Genomic DNA, 18,374 nt, shown 5'->3' with positions numbered 1-18,374 from the left:
CCATGGCTAGGAAGGTGGCGGTGTGGGAAGAGTACTCTGGGTCCCTCCTAGTACCAATATTTTTTTAAATGTGCCCAACGAGTGTTGGTGCAAGCCTGTAATCCCAGCACTCAGGAAGACAAGACAGATTGAACACCAGGCCAGGCTGGGCTATGGCACACCTGTCTCAAAACATCAGCCAAGGGCTGGGAAGGAGGCTCAGTGGAGAGCGCCTGCCTAGCACGCATGAAGCCCTGGGTTTGATTCCTCAGTACCACATACACAGAAACTGGACGTGGCGCTGTGGCTCAAGTGGTAGAGAGCTGGCCTTGAGCAAAAGCTCAGGGACAGTGCCCAGGCTTTGAGTTCAAGCCTCAGGACTGGGAACAAAGAAAAATCAGCAAAAACCACAAACTCTAGGTACTTGGCAATGTGGATCAAAGAGGATCTTCTTTTCCCATACTGGGGTTTGGACTCAGGCCTTGCAGCCTGACAGCTGCTCCACTAGTTGAGCCTCGCCTCAGGCCTTTGAGGGCGATTTCTAAATAGTTTATGCACTCTTAAAAATGATCCAGGGAGCCGGGCGCTGGTGGCTCACGCCTGTAATCCTAGCTACTCAGGAGGCTGAGATCTGAGGATCGCGGTTCAAAGCCAGCCCGGGCAGGAGAAACCGTGAGACTCCTATCTCCAATAAACCACCAGAAAACCGGAAGTGGCGCTGTAGCTCAAGTGGTAGAGTGCTCGCCTTGAGCTGAAGAGCTGAGGGACAGCGCCCAGGCCCAGAGTTCAAGCCCCATGACCGACAAAAAAAAAAAAAAAAGATCCAGGGCACCTAGGGGAAAGCCAAGACAGAGCAGAGCCAACCCCGGCGGCGCGTGAGCATGGCCTTACCTGTCAAGGGCAGAAGCCACCTGGAACCCCAAGGAGGAGGCCATCAGGAAGACCCCACACGGAATCGACACAGGAAATAGTATGAGAACTGTCCATTGGTTACTTTATTTTATATAAAAGTTACATTGAAAGGAGAGGTTGAAAGTCAAGTATACTTGATTCGCCAAGTCTCGCGGTGCCGACCGCGTGATAGTGACTTTGATTGAACAGGTTGGACATACTTCAAGCCTCCCACCGGTGTCCCAGCCAGACACGGTGTGCAGCGACTACTGGACACGGTCCTGGTCAACCCGCGCTGACCTCTGGCTGTGAGTCTGTCCCTTCCCGCCGGCTTGTCACCAGCGGTCACTGCAGAGTGACTGAGGCCGACACACAGCGGACAGGAAGGCAGCTGGTGCCCAGGCAGGCACCCCCGTCAGCGGGCACGGGCGCGGGGCCTCCACACGGCCAGCAGCGAAGGGACAGCAGGCGAGTTTAAGGCAAGCCCCGCAGAGGGGAGCTGTTTGCTTCCTGGCATAATTTTAAGCTCTCTTGCACCAAGGGTCCAGTTATCACCTGTGCTGTGGGTAGAGAACGAACATAAAAACCAAAGCCACCAGCGCGGCGCAGGTGCCCAGAGGGGCCGCAGGCTCGCGGGGCTGTGCACGGCGCGGCCGGAGCAACCGCAAACTCAGCCCTGGGCCTCAAGCACTGTGGATCTGAAAGTAAAATGAAAGCGCGGCCGCAGAGGGCCGCGCAGGAATGACTGCTCTTTGGATCCGGCTCTCCGTATGCAATACATTCACAGAAGCCCCTGCGGGGGCCGCCAACTCACCCCACTTCCCTGAAACGGCGGTGTCTAAAAAATAGCTTGTTTGCTGCACACACCAGTAAATGTCACACCGCCTCAACAACACTGCCGATTTTGACACACATGCACGCGCGCACAGACACACACACAGATGGACGCACACACGAACTTGCTGTTCAGTGCAGAGCCAGAGCCTGCCCAGGCCGCCAGGTCTCTGTGGAGACGCCCCTTCCGGTCAGGGAGCTGGTGACAGGTCACACCCGCCACACGGCCTGCCATCTTGGATTGAGAAGAGCAGCTTGGTACATGGGGTTCCTGACCCATGTAGCACCCCACAGCCTCCTGACCACACAGCTGTGCAGGAAGGGGGCAGCCTTCCCTCGGGACAGGCCCTGGGTCCGTGGAGCCACTGGCTGCCCGCAGCTGCTGGGCAGCTCCACTTGCTGCTGGTCCCGATGTGGGCAAGGCCGCCGCCGCCGCCGCCGCCTCTAGTGATAACAAATGTCTGAGACTGAGTCGGGCCGGCCGGGGGCTCACACGGAGAACTCGGGGCCCCCTTTCCTGGGCCTGAGTTGCAGTTGCCTGAGGCGGAAGCCGACAAAGGGGTTCATCCAGAGGAGTGAGGGAGGACCCCCAAAGACGGACTTCATCCCCTCCCACCGCAGCCGCCGCTCCCACGTGGGCTTCTCGCTCTTCAGTCTCTCGATCTCCTGGATACAAGAAAGGACCGAGTGGGCAGCAGTTCCAGGAAGGCCCTGGCCACTGGCCAGGCCCTGAACTGCACACCGGCACAGCTAGCTTCTGGGCAGACGGCTATCAGACCTGGCCTGGCGGGCGGGACCCCCAGGGGCCCCGGCATTTCTATGTGGTGCCTTCTAGGCATTCGCATACACACATACCAGAGCCGACCTAGTGGCAGCACAGGGCAGGGGGCCAGGCAAGACCTGAAATGGGCACCGAGGGAGGGAACGCGGGGCTCAGGGGACCACCCCCAGGCCCCCAGCAGGGCAGGCAAGGCCTACCGTCTCGTCGTTGCATATGGAGTGGATCTGGGTGCCAAACATGACTGCCGTGAACGTGAAGAACAGGAGACCCTCAAGGCACAGGAAGATCAGCAGGACCACCGTTATGGGAGGGGAGAAGTCACTGCATTCTGTGGGCAGAGCGGGCCGGGTGACTGCGGGGCAGAGCCCGAGGGCAGGCGCCCACGGCTTCACGGGCGATGTGCGAGGGAGGCGTGGCAAGGCGGCCCTTCCCGGCAACCTGAGCCCTGCTGCCGGGCCCGGCGGAGGCGCACCTTCCCCAGGTCTGACACAGCCACACCCGCCCCACCCGCCTGAGCTCAGGCCCCTAAAATGGGGGCCCCTCAAAGCCCGCCTGGGCCCCTGAAGTCCAGAGACACAAGGCCAGGTCAGGTCAGCTGGGCAGGAGACAGACATGGCTAAGGTGGTGGTGGTGGGGGGGGGGAACAACAGTAATTTCCCTCTAGTCTCAAAAGCCTGCAAACTACAGATGATGACGGCATCTGAAGAGCACAGCGCACGGCAGGGGTCAGCCCGGCCCATGGGCTTTTCAGGACTGGACCCCCAATTCTCCCCTGCAGTCCCCACCCCGTGCAGCGCGTACTTACCGGTCCACTGCCCACGGACACAGGAGATGAACTGGAGCCCACAGAGGATGAGCGCGTGGACCGAGGACAGGGCGATGTACATCTGCAGGGGAGGTGGGCATCACCTTCCCATCCCCCCCTCCCCCCCGCCCTCACTGCGAAGACACGTGCCTGCTCAAGAGCAGAGTCTTCTGGAAAGTGAGCTGTGGGGATTGGCACCCACTTAACAGGCACCGCCCCATCCACTGGGACCACAGCCCCACCCCGTGCCAGCACAGTGGGGGCTTCGGCATCTGGACCAAGGACTGACTTCCGCTCTGGGCCAGCTCTGGGCGGGCGCTCCTGTCACACCACACACCCACGCTACTCACAGTGAAGAGCACAAAAAACCTCTGGTTCTTCTCTCCCACGCAATTGTTCACCCAGGGGCAGTGATGGTCCATTTTCCGGATACATCTCTTGCAAATACTGAAAGGGAGAGTGTACTGAGCACGCGTGCTCTGGGGCAAGGCCAGGACACATCCTGTAAGTAATGCACAGGCCTGCGACGCAGCGTGCTGCTCCTTTAAATTAAATGTCCTTGCACTACAAGGCACAGTTCCAGACTCTTGCAGCAAAACTGGGTCAGGCATACCTATCGATAATGCAGCAAGCTGACCGGTTCAGAAAAACAAAAACCTGAGCTTTTAAATTCACAGAGCTAAATAGGGTGGTGGGTGGCTGTGACCCTGGCCCTTGGGAGGCCAGCCTGGGCCAAACAGCGAGACCAAGAAATGTCTGGCGCCTTCGTATGATCCTACCACCCATTCACACCCACGCGGTGCCACGCAGCCCCGCCCGAGGGCGGCCTTATTCTTACAGCTGGGGTCTACCATCCAAACCCCTTGCACTGGATTTGAATGGCTCCCAGCTGTGTTTCAGAAACAGCTTATGCCAACTAACTGGGTAGAGCTGGGCACCCGGGCCGCCCCCCTGAGGGTGGGCGCTGGCTTACCCAGCTAACCGCACACTGAGCACACAGGCTGCAGCTGCTCAGTGTCCTGCAAGGGACAGCAGGCTGGGGGAGCCAGGACTGTGGAGCAGTGAGTGGACACACTGCGCAAAGACTTGGGCAGGGCACCAGGAGACCTTCAGCGTGCCAGTGTCTGCTTAAACTGCTCTGGCTCCTCCCTGAAACCACCGGTGTCTGCCAGCATGCCCCACAGACACCGGCGCTGCAGCAGGTGAGCAGCACCGGTGAGCAGCAGGGCCGGTAAGGGAAGCCGAGCACGGGAGGGCGAGCCCTGTGAATGAGGCAGAGAGGCCCAGGAGCGGGGCAGAGGGGCACCTCCTGCTCCCTCCACACAGCTGGCCAGGTGAGCTGCGTGCACACGCACCAGCCCTTGCCAACCAGGCCCTGGAGAGGGCAGGCCCATGCCGCTTCTCCTGCTCTGGCAAGTCTAGGGCCGAGGGGAGGGGGAGGGGCGGGGCGGGCACTGGCCCGAGGCTCTCGAGGGTGCCGGGGTTGCAGCGTTGGGGGGACATGTCGGGCGCACCTGCAGTGGTGGGCGCGCTCGGGCTTGATGCAGCAGCACTTGGGGCACTTGTAGATCACCTCTCCCGGCTTCAGCCGCAGGCTCTCCATGTACTCCTTGGTAGCATTCCCCTTGGGAACCGCCCCCTGCCGCACGGGCACGAGTGTTAATTGGGGAGAAAGGGAGGTTAATGCATTTCGTGCTAGGGCCACCTCTTACAGCGTGAGTATGAAAAACTAGCTATGACAGGGCAGGGCCGGAAGCGTCAGGTTAAATGACATCCACCCACGCTCAACAGCCAACAGCCCAGAGGCTGGCCTTCCCAGATACCCTTCCCCCACAGAACCTCCCCCTCCCCCCCTGCACTTCCTGTCAGTGGTGGAAAGCAGCAGCAGACCCCAGAACCTCAAAGGCATTGTATCTCATGATGTTGCAGCCAGCCTCACCAAGCATGCTCACAAGCCCAGAAACGGGGTTCAGACCCCAGCCAGACAGACTGGCCCATGCACTGGAGGGGCTGGGCGGCCGCCAGCAGCGGGGGAGGGAGGCTGGGAGGGGAGGTGCAGAGGAGGCGCCGTGCCCAGGGTGTGTGGAGAGAGGATGCTCTGGAGTGGGGATGTCTGCACGTGGCTCGGAGACTGCCCCCGGTGCCACGGCAGCGCGCGGCCATGGTGCCCGGGCCCTGTGTGTGAGCAGCGCCTCCCCGCAGTGGACGCGGAGAAGCCGCGAGCCCGGACGACCGAGCACGGGCGCCAGACGCGGAGCGGGCGCGCGGGGTCAGACACTCACGGGGTCGGTGAGCATGGTCCTCAGGTGCGACGACAGCGCGAGCACCGCCAGGCAGTTGAACAGCACCCCGTTCACCACCGAGTACCAGAAGTCTTTGGAGGGCAGCAGCATGACAAACGTCACCACAAAGTCTGCGTAGACGACCAGCAGCCAGGTCATGATGGCACAGACCATGCCACAGCCGTCGCGGATGAACCACACCCTGTCCACCACGTCGGCCTCGGAGGACGAGGAGGACGCCGAGTCGTAATTGTCGTCCGTCAGCAGAGGATGGTGTTCCACATCCCGCAGCCGGCGTCCTGACGGCTGCATGATTCCCAGACGCGACCCCCTGTGGAGGTGCGGGGGGGGGGTGAGGCCCAGGGAACACAGCCACCTTCCACAGGGGTCCCCGTGCCCCGGGCTCCTTTACAGTCACTGGAAGACTTTGAAGACAGCAGGAAAGAACACACAGACTGAGCCGGCTCAGAGCTGAACGGCCCCACCTTTGCCTTACTGTCCATCTGGTCACCCTGCCACACACTAAGACAATGGCATGCACATCCACAGCTCCCACTGCCTGGCATGGGGCTGCTCCCTGGCCCCACGGTCCACCTGCTCTGCTTTGGTCAGTCCAGCTCACACAGCCTGGACGCGGGCAGGGGACAGGACCCCGTGTCTCATGCGGAGCTGCAGCTCCCTCTTGGCTTTTCCCTATGTGTGACCTGCGCTGCCCACCAGCCTCCTCTTACCGCTCCCAGCCCTAACGACACCCGTGTCCGGACACACCTCGTGTCTTCAACCTGGCAAGGGTGCCCCCAGAGACTGCCAGACAGTAAAGTAACCCAGCTCCTCCCCCGGCAGCGACTGTGCGGACAGCCTCCTTGATGCACGACCTTCTCTAATCATGTGTACCCAGGGCGGAACACTGCTGGCAAATAAAGCCGGGGGAGTCAGAGTCCTCTCTGTCTTGGCCTCTCAAGACGAGAGCAAACACCAAGGGGTGTGCTGGGGACAGAGCTGCACTTCCCAAGCAGAAACGGAACCCGATTAATGCAGGCAGGGTGCGAGGTGTGCGAAGGGAAGGAGGCCTTGCACTTGGAATGGCTGGCGGCAGCTATCACACGGCAGTCATGGAAACACGTGAGGACCTTGCTGGAGAGGTTCAGACCCCTGAGAACTTCCCCACAACGCCTTCTCAACGCGAAAGCGCGGACTAGCACAGTCCATGAACAGCCCCACTCCCAGGCCAGGCGGGAACAGCTTCAGACTTCTAAGTAACATAGGAAAATGGAGGATGGAGAGCACACAACCAGCCGTCTGTGCAGCTGGCAGCTAGAAGGACACCCCTGCAGGGTAGGGGTGTGTCCTGTCTATTCTAGCTTCTCTCTCCAAGCGAGCACCCCGCAGAGACCTCCCGTGGGAGCGCCCCAACAGTACCCACAGAGACCTCCTTCCGTGGGAGCCCCAACAGGACCCTCAGCCTGGCGGGACCGCAGGTGTGCTGCCGCGGCTACAGCCTGGCGCACTCCTAGGACCCGGGGCCCCAGGACGGCCGGCCGCGGGCAGCCAGCGTGCAGACGCAAGGGAGGCTGGCGCACTGGCTCACCGCTGCTGACCCGGGCCCTGCTCCCGCTTCCTTCCTCGCAACCCAAGTGGTCAGTCTGGAGAAGGAAACGGATCACACCCTCCTCCCTGCACCAAGAGCCACGCTCCAGCTAGGTGTGCTGACACACACCAGGCTGCGATGCCAATATGGAATCGTGAGTTCAAGATCAGCCTGGGCCACAAGGTGATTCTGTCTCCGCAAACAAACGCTCTTACCTCACAGGTCAGCGCTGACCATCACTTGAACATTTTGTGCCTTTTCTTGAGGATCTTAAGGTGCATGCCGGCCTTCGAGACAGGACCTGAAAGGCATCAAGAGCTGACTGGAGACGTGACTTACTTGGTTGTCTGCACTGGAAGGTGTGAGCGTGCGGCTCACGGGCATGAGCACCCTGGCTTCCACTCACTCGCTGCCTTCTACCTTCTGATCACATGCACACAGATCACAACCCTGGAAATTCACTCATTGACTTTGGTGTTTTGCTTTTATTCAGGATGGGCTCTATCTATGTTGCCCAGACTGGCTTAAGATCCTCCCGCCTCAGCCTCCCTAGGGGCTGGAACCACAGGCAAGCCCCACCATGCCCAGGAGAAATTTACTTTTAGTCTATTGTACCCTCCTACTCTTTTGGCCTAGCGTTAAATTCAAACCTATAAGCCACAATCTCTCAAGAAAGACCCAGGGATAATCCAGGTCAGATCTGGCTGCTCCTTACTCCAGCCATCTGCAAACTGTTTGAGTGGCCATGTGAAGTGAACCGTAGGAAAGGGGAGAGAGCGAGTCCCAGTCGGTGCGCTGGAGAGCCGGCCTTGCTAGGAGGGAGCAAAGCAGCAAAGGAAGAGCTGGGACCCAGTGGGGGTCACAGAACCCTGGCAAATGGACAATCCAGGAATCTTCTAGAAACACTGATGTGGCCCGAGACGTGTGGGGTCCCCAACAAGTGTGTCAGTCACTGCCAAGTTTCCCTAAGGCTGGGCAGGGCTGCCAGAGGCCACACTTCCCACGGACACAGCTTCCAAATGCTTGTAGCTCTCTCCATCCTGGACACAGGGCAAGCCCAGGGTGGGAAGTGAGAGCCAGAGGCCGCTGGACAACAGAAGCCAAAGCTCTATCAGTACCAAGGGGCTTGCTTCCCGACTGGCACCACAGAGATGGAGTGCTAAAGAGGAAAAAGCAAGTTGTCCCAGAAAAACCCACAAAGCAACAGTCCAGTAAAGCCGCAAGAGCGTTGCTACTCCCTCACAGACCAGCAGCAGCAGACACGGGGACACTGGCCACCAGGACGTACGGAAGAGCTCTAGCTGCTATAAGACGACACTGCGGGGTGGAGGAAGCGAAATCAAAGTGTGTGTGTTTAAGTCCAGAGCAATGGGGCAGCAAGCAGGTCTCTGACCCGAGCGGAACAGTAAGGGAGCTATAAATTCTGGCCCTGGGCGGCCCTGGGCCGGCCTGACCTTTTAGAGGCTTTACTATCTCAACGCTCTTTTCTAAGCTAATTAAGTCTGGATGGCAGAACAAGGAGCAGGGTGGATATTTCCTAACATGCATCTTTAACGTGCATAGGGGAAGCTAGCTGCCAACTTCTTAATGATGGCCTGTGCTCACCTTCTAGTAAGCAATAAAATAAAGTAACTGCCACAGGGAGGGGAAAGGAAGGGGAGGGAGAGATCCAGGAAAGAATTCAGAGTGGGAACGAGGTATAGAGAAGAACACTGAACACAGCAAAACCACAATATTCTCAGACACAGGAACAGACACGGGATCTGTGAGACAAGAGGTATGGCAACTTCCTGGTTACTAAAAACTAAAAATGGCAGTAGAATTTAAGATTCTGAAGTAGAATTGGGTACAAGTGAGGACCATGCCAGGAAAGAGAATTAAAGGGCAGGAGAGAGCTCAGGAGAGACTATACAGCGGGAGCACGTGACGAAGGGCTGGCTGCCCAAGGTCACAGGGATTTCTAGCTTGGCAAATCCAAAGTCCACGTAATCTACACGTGTACTGAAGTATCACGTGCTACCCCAAAATTGTATTTTTTTTTTTTATGCATCAGTTATAAAAGCAGAAAATTAGATGCTGACCCAGAAGTCAGGAATCTGCAGTGAAGTCACCACACAGCCCCACCATCCCTACAGTCCACAGTCCTGGCTTCACAGGAGCCCCGAGAAACACACACATGCGTGCACGTACGTACGCATGCATGCACGCGCGCACGCACACACACACCCATACACACAGCAGTGGACCAGGGAGGAGGGCCTCAGGGTCTGGGGAATGGAGAGACCAGAGGGGTTGCATTCTCTCTAACATCCAACATTAAACATTTGGTGGTAGTTCCCAACACCCAAGCTCTCTGCCCAGGCTCCTGCCTTGGGAGCCAAGCCCCACAGAACAGCCCCCTGCCCCTGCGCACTGTGATGTTCTCAGACGGTGATCCCTCAGTGCGCAGGGAATGTCCCAGACAAACACCTTGCAGCAGGGCTATCCGTAATGCGCTAGGTCTTCCCGCCAAGGGTCTGCCAGGCTGACCTCAGACTCAGTCCTCCTGCCTTAGCCAGCCTCTGGAGTGACAATTGTGGGCCACCATGCCAGAGATACAGCAACTTGACTCAAACAGATGCTTAATAAGACTTGGAACTGTTTTCCAATGAGCTTATCTTACCAATGTTTAAAACCTAAAGCGGGCAGCGCCAGAGGGTCAAGATTGTAATCCTAGCAACTCAGGAGGCTGAGATCTGAAGATCACAGTTCAAAGCCCCCAAAGACTCAGCTCCCAATGAAGCACCAAAAGCCAAAGGTGGAGTTGTGCCTCAAGTGGTAGAGCATTATCCTTGAGCAAGAAAATTCAGAGACAGTGGTGTCCAGCCCGGAGTTCAAGCCGTAGGACTGGCACAAAACAAAAACGTAAAGCCTGTTTGCAGAACACAGAACTGTCGACCGTAGAGACCCTGCATACAGTAGCACAGCTACGATGTGACCTAATCTCTAATTGTTTGTATAAGGACAGAAGTAACAGCACCATTTGGGAAGGCAGCACAGTGCTTAAATACCCAGTCCACCATACAGCAAGCTACCTCCAGACAGTTACTCCAGAAAACAAATATGAATACGGACACAAGAATGTGTACAAAGCTGCGCAGAGCTGCCTCATCACAATATCCCCAAACTGGAAACCACCCAATAAGCCATAAGAAGATTAATAATGTGTGGTCTAATCATATCATAGCATGCTTCTGAGCAAAAAAAAAGAAAATACAAGCAAATCTCCAAACCACCAAGCTAAGTAAAAGAAGCCAGACACAAGGATCGGTGCAGTGTGACCCACCCGCACTAATTGCTTTTTTTAAAAAAACAAGGAAATATGTGTATATACACTCCATATATGTATATGTATATATATATATATAAATATATGATTTCACTGTCTATCAAGCTATACCTCAATAAACAGGAGACGACGATGAAGGGCTCTGTGCAGGTAGGCAACAGATGCAGTTATCTGCAGAAGCTGCAGCCTGGCTGCATTCCAGTCAAGGCCTGTTTTAGATTCATGCTGATCAGTAACTTCAGTCCCCATGGCCATAGAGAAAGTGTATTTCACATAAACACTGACACAAGCACAACAGGCCCGAGCCTGTGATTCCTGCGCATGCTGAAGCTTCCCGCTGCTTTCCCGTCCACACTCACGTGGAAGGGCAGAGTCGTGGTCAAGCACCCCAGGTCACTGCCTGATGCTACTACTAGGAAGAGGAGCGGAGCTAAGGGACAGCTTCAGTGAGCCAACACTCTCATCCGACCTGGCAAACAAGTGTGGCACTCATATCATCTAATGTGTTCTAAAATGTTCTTTCTACCAACTTGCAATCATGAAATATTTAGCTTGTCCTCCCAAACTCTACCAATAACATACGCCATGTGAAACCACTATTTTCTTCAATGACCCCAAGAACAAACCATTTCTATTTCTCAAAGGTTTAAGAAAACATACTAGAGCCAGGCGCTGGTGGCTCATGCCTGTAATCCTAGCTACTCAGGAGGCTGAGATCTGAGGATCACAGTTCAAAGCCAGCCAGGGCAGGAAAGTCCATGAGACTCTTTATCTCCAATAGAACACCAGAAAACGAAGTGGTGCTGTGGCTCAAGTGGTAGAGCACTAGCCTTGAACTAAAGAGCTGAGGGACAGCGCCCAAGCCCAGAGTTCAAGCCCCACGACCAACAAGAAAAAAGAAAACACACTAGAACACTAAGCCAAGTGTCAGTGGCAAGCTGGCACATGACCAGTACTGCTAACAGCACCTTATTTTCCCTTTCTAGAAAGGGAAAGGTCTTTTAGACCACAACTCGTGGTCACTGTGAAGCAGCACTTGGACAGTGTAGCCACGAGGCAGAGGTGGGCAGGTGGTGAGGAGCTGCCCCGCCTGCCTCTCCCCACTTCCCCAGAGATCTCTGTCTCTGAACAGGGAGTCTTGCTTTCCCGTCTATATACATCCTCTCCAGGAGTGACCCTGCATCAGCTACAGCTAGAAAACTCCCAACCTCACAGCATACGAGCGGGTCAAGCCAAGAGCTCTTCAGCAACTCCCCCCCGGAGGTAGGGAGTCAAAGCAGAACCCCAGATCGTGATGCCCCCATTCCTATTGCAGTAAAGCACATAGCTACTGAGGACAAAAGCCAAGTGCTGGCGTCCCTGACTTCCTCCACCTCCATACATCCCCCCATCAGCAAGCAGAGTCCCCCCTCTCCCCTAGATCCAGGTACTGTGGGTACTCTCCTAGGCAAACTCCCAGCTCCCCAACACTCACCCCACTGTGGGGACCTTCACATACACAGCCCAGATTCTGCCTCTCCCAGGCTGCCCCAAGCTGCCTTTTCAAAGGCCTCCCAAAGCCCAGTGCCCTCAGATCTCACCTCCCACAGCCAACAGAAGAGCAGGGAGGCAGGCCTGACGATGTGGGCATGGGCACTGGCATGAGAGGGGCGGGGAGTGAAGAGGGCGGGGGGTGGGGGGGTCCTTGCCTGGGAGTGGGACTGAGGGCTGCGAGTTTGAGAAATAGGGTTAAGGACATACATAATAAGCAAGACGGGGACGCGGAGAAAAACTCGCAGGACGCGCGAGGGGGGCTCCCTGAACGGCCTAAGCGAGGCAGTCCCCAGGACTACACAGGGGCTGCGCTTCCCTCCATCCACTCTGAGCCACAACCATGCGAGAGGCCAGACCAGGCAGCTAGTGTGCTGGAGAAAACCAGCACAGTGAACGCACTCTCAAGAACGCAAGTCCAGACATAAAAAGAACTCTAGACACCTGAGACTCTAAGACTGGCACTCCCAGCCCCCCTCCACAACCGAAATGGAACTTCCGTACCTGTGACCCAGCAGCAGACCCAGCAGGATGCAAAATGGTCTGAAAACCTAGCTAGTCAGATGCCACGTAAGACACAGCAGGCGACAGGAAAGGCTGCTAACTGCATACCTACTACGCCCGGGAGCTCTGTCCACACGACTGTTTGATCCTGCGTCCCACAAAAGCAGCAGCAGCTCACCGGATACAACACTAGCTCACTATCAGGAGGAGGACACCAAGTCTTCAAGCCAGGCTTGTAGTTTGTTCAAATCTGCACCAGGCTTTCTGCTAAAGCACCCTAGGGTTGAGAACACTGCACCAAACAAATGGAGCCAGAGAACTCTAGGAATCCGAAACATCTTACTGACACTGCACGAGCTTGACTCCAAAGAAGCGGGCGCTTCCCTGGCTGAGGCCCCGCGCCGCACAGGCTGCACGGAGCTGCCGCTTTCAGAATTCCTATTTCCTGTGTCCCTTGCACCTACCCAGAGTCTTCAACCAGCTTGCCAAATCCCTCCCCTCCCCTCGCCTCCTGTTCAAGGCTGCGTCCTGCCCTTGTCACCCAATTTCAGGCAGCCCTCATCCCGATCTACACCCTGAGAACGCTAACCTCGGGTCACTAGGTTTGAGAGCACCCAGGCGGGCTCAGTCCTTACTTAGCCTTCTCCTTTTGGTCTCTTTTACCATTTGTGCCCTCGCCATGTCTTCCGATTTAAGATTCATATTCGTGTTCTTCCTGCCTAGCCAAATTATCTTGTAGGTATCTCTACCACCAACAACACATGGAAGGGCAATATAGATGTTTCAAAGCCACCACGAGGCAGACTAATGTAAGACACCATCTTGGCCCCACAGGTGTCTGGATTTCATTTGAGGACTCAAAGATGATGGTCAATGTCTTTCAAGATGGGAATTTAGGAAGAAGCGGAGCTGAAATCGTCAGGACAGGAACGTGTGTAGAAAGCAGCACAGAAGCCAGAGCAGAAAGCAAGAGGTGAGTGATGGTCAATGGGGATTCTCAGTCCACAATAACCGGCAGCCCCAGCACAGACAAGCGCATCAATGCAGGGAAGGAGGAGCATCTTTTCCTCAGATGAAAGAGTGCTGGATAGTCACAGACATTTTAGCTTTTTCAGAGATGGGTGTTGTCCAGGCTGCCCTTAAATTTCTCAAGCATAAAAGTCCTCCAGTGGGCTTCGGTACTGACGCCCAGCAGACAGCAAAAAGCACTTTTCACGGGCTTGGATTTGGGCAGCAGCGACAGAGGGGCGCTTCCACCTGCACTTCTTGTCACTTGAACTCAGTTGCCACAATAAACCCATTTTCGTGAGCTACTGAGCTCATTCAATGATCGAAGGGACTTGGGGAGGCAGGCATTGCTCTGGAGGCCGCCTGATCGCCCCTGATGCCTTTTCAGGCAATCACTCGAACCCAAGATCATTAGCCCAAGTTCACTGTCGGGGTGCAGGAGAGAGGCGAGGAGCGTGGGCCGAGAGTAAGAGGGAAACGGCGGAGACATCCAGGTCAAGGTGAGGGAACACCGAGGCTGAACACAGGGAAAGCGCCCCGGACCCAAGCCCGCCAACCCTCGGCGCGCGGCCGGGGCTCGCAGCCTTCCGTAAGCAATCCCGGCATCGCCCGAGGAGAACACCCAGCCTCGCGGAGCGACTCACGCCCAAGGCCGGGGCACGGCCGCGCGGGCCCCCAGCGCCCGGCGCCGTCGGGAAGGGAAGCCGGCGCCGAGGAGCGCGGCGGAGGGAGAATGGAGCCGGAGCCGGGGGGGGGGGGGGGGGGATGTTGGCCGGGCCGGGAGGACGCGGGGTGGAGGCCGAGCGGGGCCGGGCCGGGAGGACGCGGGGTGGAGGCCGGGCGGGGCCGGGCCGGGAGGACGCGGGGTGGAGGCCGGGCAGGGAGGACGCGGGGTGGAGGCCGGGCCGGGCGGGGACGTCGCGGGGTGGAGGCCGGGCGGGGAGGACGCGGGGTGGAGGCCGGGCGGGGAGGACGCGGGGTGGAGGCCGGGCGGGGCCGGGCGGGGAGGACGCGGGGTGGAGGCCGGGCGGGGAGGACGCGGGGTGGAGGCCGGGCGGGGCGGACGCGGGGTGGAGGCCGGGCGGGGAGAACGCGGGGTGGAGGCCGGGCGGGGCCGGGCCGGGAGGACGCGGGGTGGAGGCCGGGCGGGGCCGGGCCGGGAGGACGCGGGGTGGAGGCCGGGCGGGGAGGACGCGGGGTGGAGGCCGGGCGGGGCCGGGCCGGGAGGACGCGGGGTGGAGGCCGGGCGGGGAGGACGCGGGGTGGAGGCCGGGCGGGGAGGACGCGGGGTGGAGGCCGGGCGGGGCCGGGAGGACGCGGGGTGGAGGCCGGGCGGGGCCGGGAGGACGCGGGGTGGAGGCCGGGAGGGGCCGGGCGGGGAGGACGCGGGGTGGAGGCCGGGCGGGGACGTCGCGGGGTGGAGGCCGGGCGGGGAGGACGCGGGGTGGAGGCCGGGCGGGGAGGACGCGGGGTGGAGGCCGGGCGGGGAGGACGCGGGGTGGAGGCCGGGCGGGGAGGACGCGGGGTGGAGGCCGGGCGGGGCGGACGCGGGCTGGGGCCGCCGCACTCACCCGAGGCCCGGGCGGGGTCGCCCGGCGCTGCGGCTCCTCGCGGCCAGCGGCGGCGGCGGCGGCGGCCGGGGCAGGGACGCATCATGCGGCCGCGCTCATGGCCCGGCCGGAGGGGATCCCGGCTCGGCTGGGCGCTGTCCGGGCGGGCGGGCCGGCCGGAGGGAGGCGGCGGCCACCGATGCTTCGCGGGAGCCCTGAGACCTGACTGGAAAGCGGGGCGGCGTGACCCGGAAGCGGATCCCGCGGTGTCAGGGGCCGCACACGCGCACTTCCGGCCGCGCCGCGCCGCTGGAGGCGGCTCCGCCGGCCCCGGGCCTCCCGCCCGCCCGCCCGCCCCGGGCCGCCCGCCCGCCCGCCCGCCCCGGGCCGCCCGCCCGCCCGCCCGCCCGCCCGCCCCGGGCCGCCCGCCCGCCCGCCCGCCCCGGGCCTCCCGCCCGCCCGCCCGCCCGCCCGCCCCGGGCCGCCCGCCCGCCCCGCGCTGCGCCCTCACACGCCGGCGGCCCGGAAGAACCGCCCGCCTGTCCGACCGGGTCCGGAGCCCGCGCCGCGGCCGGGCGGCTCCGCGCCGCTCCAGGGGCTCCTCCGCGGGGGCAGGGGACTCCGGACGGGGAGGGGGGCCGCTCCCGGGCCGGGCCGGGCTCCCCCCGGGGCCGGCGGAGCCTCCTTCGGCCCGGTTTGAAACCCAGACCCCAAAAGTCCTGCGTTCACGTGAAAATAAATCCGTGCGGCCTCCTCGGGCTCCCTGCGCGTCAGGCCGGGGGGATCGGGGGGTCCCGCAGGCCGGGGGGGGTCCCGCAGGCCGGGGGGATCGGGGTTCCCGCAGGCCGGGGGGGCGTCCCGCAGGCTGGGGGGATCGGGGGTCCCGCAGGCCGGGGGGGGTCCCGCAGGCCGGGGGGGGTCCCGCAGGCCGGGGGATCGGGGGTCCCGCAGGCCGGGGGGGGTCCCGCAGGCTGGGGGGATCGGGGGTCCCGCAGGCTGGGGGGATCGGGGGTCCCGCAGGCCGGGGGGATCGGGGGTCCCGCAGGCCGGGGGGATCGGGGGTCCCGCAGGCCGGGGGGATCGGGGGTCCCGCAGGCCGGGGGGATCGGGGGTCCCGCAGGCCGGGGGGATCGGGGGTCCCGCAGGCCGGGGAGGGGGGTCCCGCAGGCCGGGGGGATCGGGGGTCCCGCAGGCCGGGGGGATCGGGGGGTCCCGCAGGCCGGGGGGATCGGGGGTCCCGCAGGCCGGGGGTGTCCCTGCGTGTTCGGGGGGGGGTTGGAGGGGTCCCGCAGGCCGGGGGCGGTCCCTGTATGTCCGGGGGGATTGGGGGAGTCCCGCAGGCCGGGGGGGGGGTCCCTGTGTGTCCGGGGGGGCGTCCCGCAGGCCGGGGGGGGTCCCGCAGGCCGGGGGGTCGGGGGGACGTCCCCAGGTGTCGTGCCGCGGCGCCCCGCAGCCCAGGTTGTCCTCTCACCGCGGGCCCCTCTTGCTCCCCGAATCTCCGGTGGAAGGAAGAGGTGCGCTCGGTTGTCAGACTTGAGCTCGAAAGGCTGGCTTTTTATTTTTGAATTGTATCGTGTGCATCTGCCCCCCGCAGAATGGTGCCGCGACGAATCAGCCGGCTGGTCCTTTCCCTCTACGTGGAGAGTTGTGAGCAGGTGAGAAGCGCACCATCCTGAGCAAGGCCTAGGGGTTGCTGGGCCGGCAGAAGCAGGGGCTCACAGCTGTGCAGAGCCTGTGAGCACCAGGGTCCAGAGGCAGGGGCTTCGGTTCTAGGCACCGAGGTTGGAGGCTGATGGCTCTGGGTTTTTAACTACCAATGGCCAGGGATCTGACCGCTTCTGAAATCTTCAGCTTCAACACAAGTGGCTGGTGGCAGTAGCCGACGCTATCAACTGCGCTGGTGCCTTTTGGAGGGACAGCTCTTATACAGGCCTCTGGCGCTGCACAGAGCGTTAGAGCTTTGTTCCTAGGGTGATCACCCTTTCAGAGATCAGGAGCCAGTCTCTTCCCAGACCGCTATGGCCTGACACTTTGCTGCCATTTCCACCATCTGCCTTGGTGCTATATTGATAAAAGAATCAAAAGTGGACAAGAAAAGACTTAAAGGGAAGCCATTTATTGAAGCTAATTTGGCAGCACCAAGGACAGCCCAGGAAGGGTGTCTGCTGGTTGATTCAAAAAGGGAGCTGAATGGGGCTGGGAAGTTGGCTCAGTGGTAGAGCGCTTGCCTGGCATGCATGAAGCCCTGGGTTCAAGTCCTCAGTACTACATAAGCAGAAAAAGCCAGAAGTAGTGCTGTGGCTCAAGTGGTAGGGCACTAGCCTTGAGCTGAAGGACAGCGCCCAGGCCCAGAGTTCAGCAAAAAAAAAAAAAAAGGGAGCTGAACAAGCCCAGTTTTAGCCAGAAAGGAAGATAGCTAGAAGGTTTGCACCAGTTATGGCAGACCTTCATGCACAAAGACTGTCTTGCTACTAATCAAAGCACAGTCCCTCATGCAAATAAAGGACTGTGTTTGTGCCAATCACAAGGCTTCTGTTAAGCCAACAAGGGAAGGGCTCTGCCAGTTCACCTAGGCCTGTCTTCCTTAGATGCTGCTTTCCAGGGCGCATCAATGCAGGCTGTCTGGAGCATGTCTTCAACTGTTGTTATCATGGAGTGTCCAAAGCAAGTGGACCACCCTGAGGACAGTCAGGCCTAGCCAGTATAGGGGCTACTTGGCTGATAATCCTTTGCTTAAGGCAGCCAGCACACCAGGAAAGTCTAACAGCTGTAAATTAGAGTCAGAATGCCCATACCCCCACACCTTACTTTAAGGACGAATGAACATCCAGAGTAGTGCTTACAATGAAGGGATATCATTAACGTCAACAGTGCTCTATCAGCACTGCTTATCTTAACCTAGTGCACAAGGTGCAGTGAATGTGTGTGGTCTGTCTCAGTGCCATGGCAGTCTGCCGGCATGGTACTTGCTCTCCCCTGGTGTCTGACTCATGAGGAGGTGGGCTTCCAATCCTTAGTCAGTTCTCTTTAAATATAGTAAAGGAAAGGTTGGTGGTCTTTGGATAACTAACCACAAGACTATAAGCGGCTGTCATATTTGGGGCATGCTTGCAAAGGGAAATGTTAAAATCGTCCTGTTTTCTAAAATGGTAAACTCGCGTCCTGTACAGAAGCGAACATGTCAAGGGTTTAATTTAACTCAGCTTATTGGGGAGGATGGAAGATGCTGCACTTGGTGCAGGCACGCTCATACAGAAGCAGTCAGAAATGGTGGAAGACTGCTTAATGAATGCT

General features: G+C 59.5%; 2 protein-coding genes across 3 annotated transcripts in view; one reads left to right on the top strand and one right to left on the bottom strand.

The window, feature by feature from the left end:
- Nucleotides 1-956: 956 nt before the first annotated feature.
- LOC138822854 (palmitoyltransferase ZDHHC7) lies at nt 957-16,616 on the bottom strand. Its single transcript, XM_070015811.1, has 9 exons — nt 16,552-16,616; nt 15,102-15,306; nt 7,376-7,461; nt 5,573-5,903; nt 4,805-4,929; nt 3,641-3,737; nt 3,291-3,372; nt 2,683-2,813; nt 957-2,370 (listed from the first exon to the last, which is right to left on the bottom strand). The coding sequence occupies exons 4-9, from the start codon at nt 5,882-5,884 to the stop codon at nt 2,194-2,196; spliced, it is 924 nt and encodes a 307-aa protein (XP_069871912.1). The 5' UTR covers nt 5,885-5,903; nt 7,376-7,461; nt 15,102-15,306; nt 16,552-16,616; the 3' UTR covers nt 957-2,193.
- LOC138822852 (uncharacterized protein KIAA0513-like) overlaps nt 13,365-18,374 on the top strand; it is a 40,783-nt gene continuing 35,773 nt past the window's right edge. For both annotated transcript variants that reach the window (XM_070015805.1, XM_070015804.1), the window contains exon 1: nt 13,365-13,495. In XM_070015805.1, the coding sequence (XP_069871906.1) occupies nt 13,386-13,495 (110 nt within the window). In that variant the 5' untranslated portion in view covers nt 13,365-13,385. The remainder of the gene's footprint in view (nt 13,496-18,374) is intronic.

The sequence above is a fragment of the Dipodomys merriami genome, unplaced genomic scaffold, assembly GCF_024711535.1.
Source record: "Dipodomys merriami isolate MVZ:Mamm:240054 unplaced genomic scaffold, mDipMer1.0.p SCAF_116, whole genome shotgun sequence".
Classification (NCBI taxonomy): domain Eukaryota; kingdom Metazoa; phylum Chordata; class Mammalia; order Rodentia; family Heteromyidae; genus Dipodomys; species Dipodomys merriami.
This window is presented reverse-complemented; position numbering and strand designations above follow the sequence as displayed.

Coding starts and splice junctions, on each gene's coding strand:
- LOC138822854 (XM_070015811.1), bottom strand. CDS start 5,884: ATGCAGCCGTCAGGACGCCGGCTGCGGGATGTGGAACACCATCCTCTG. Junction 4,930..5,572: donor GGACCATGCTCACCGACCCC/GTGAGTGTCTGA, acceptor CCCGTGCGGCAG/GGGGCGGTTCCCAAGGGGAA. Junction 3,373..3,640: donor GGTTTTTTGTGCTCTTCACT/GTGAGTAGCGTG, acceptor CCTCCCCTGCAG/ATGTACATCGCCCTGTCCTC.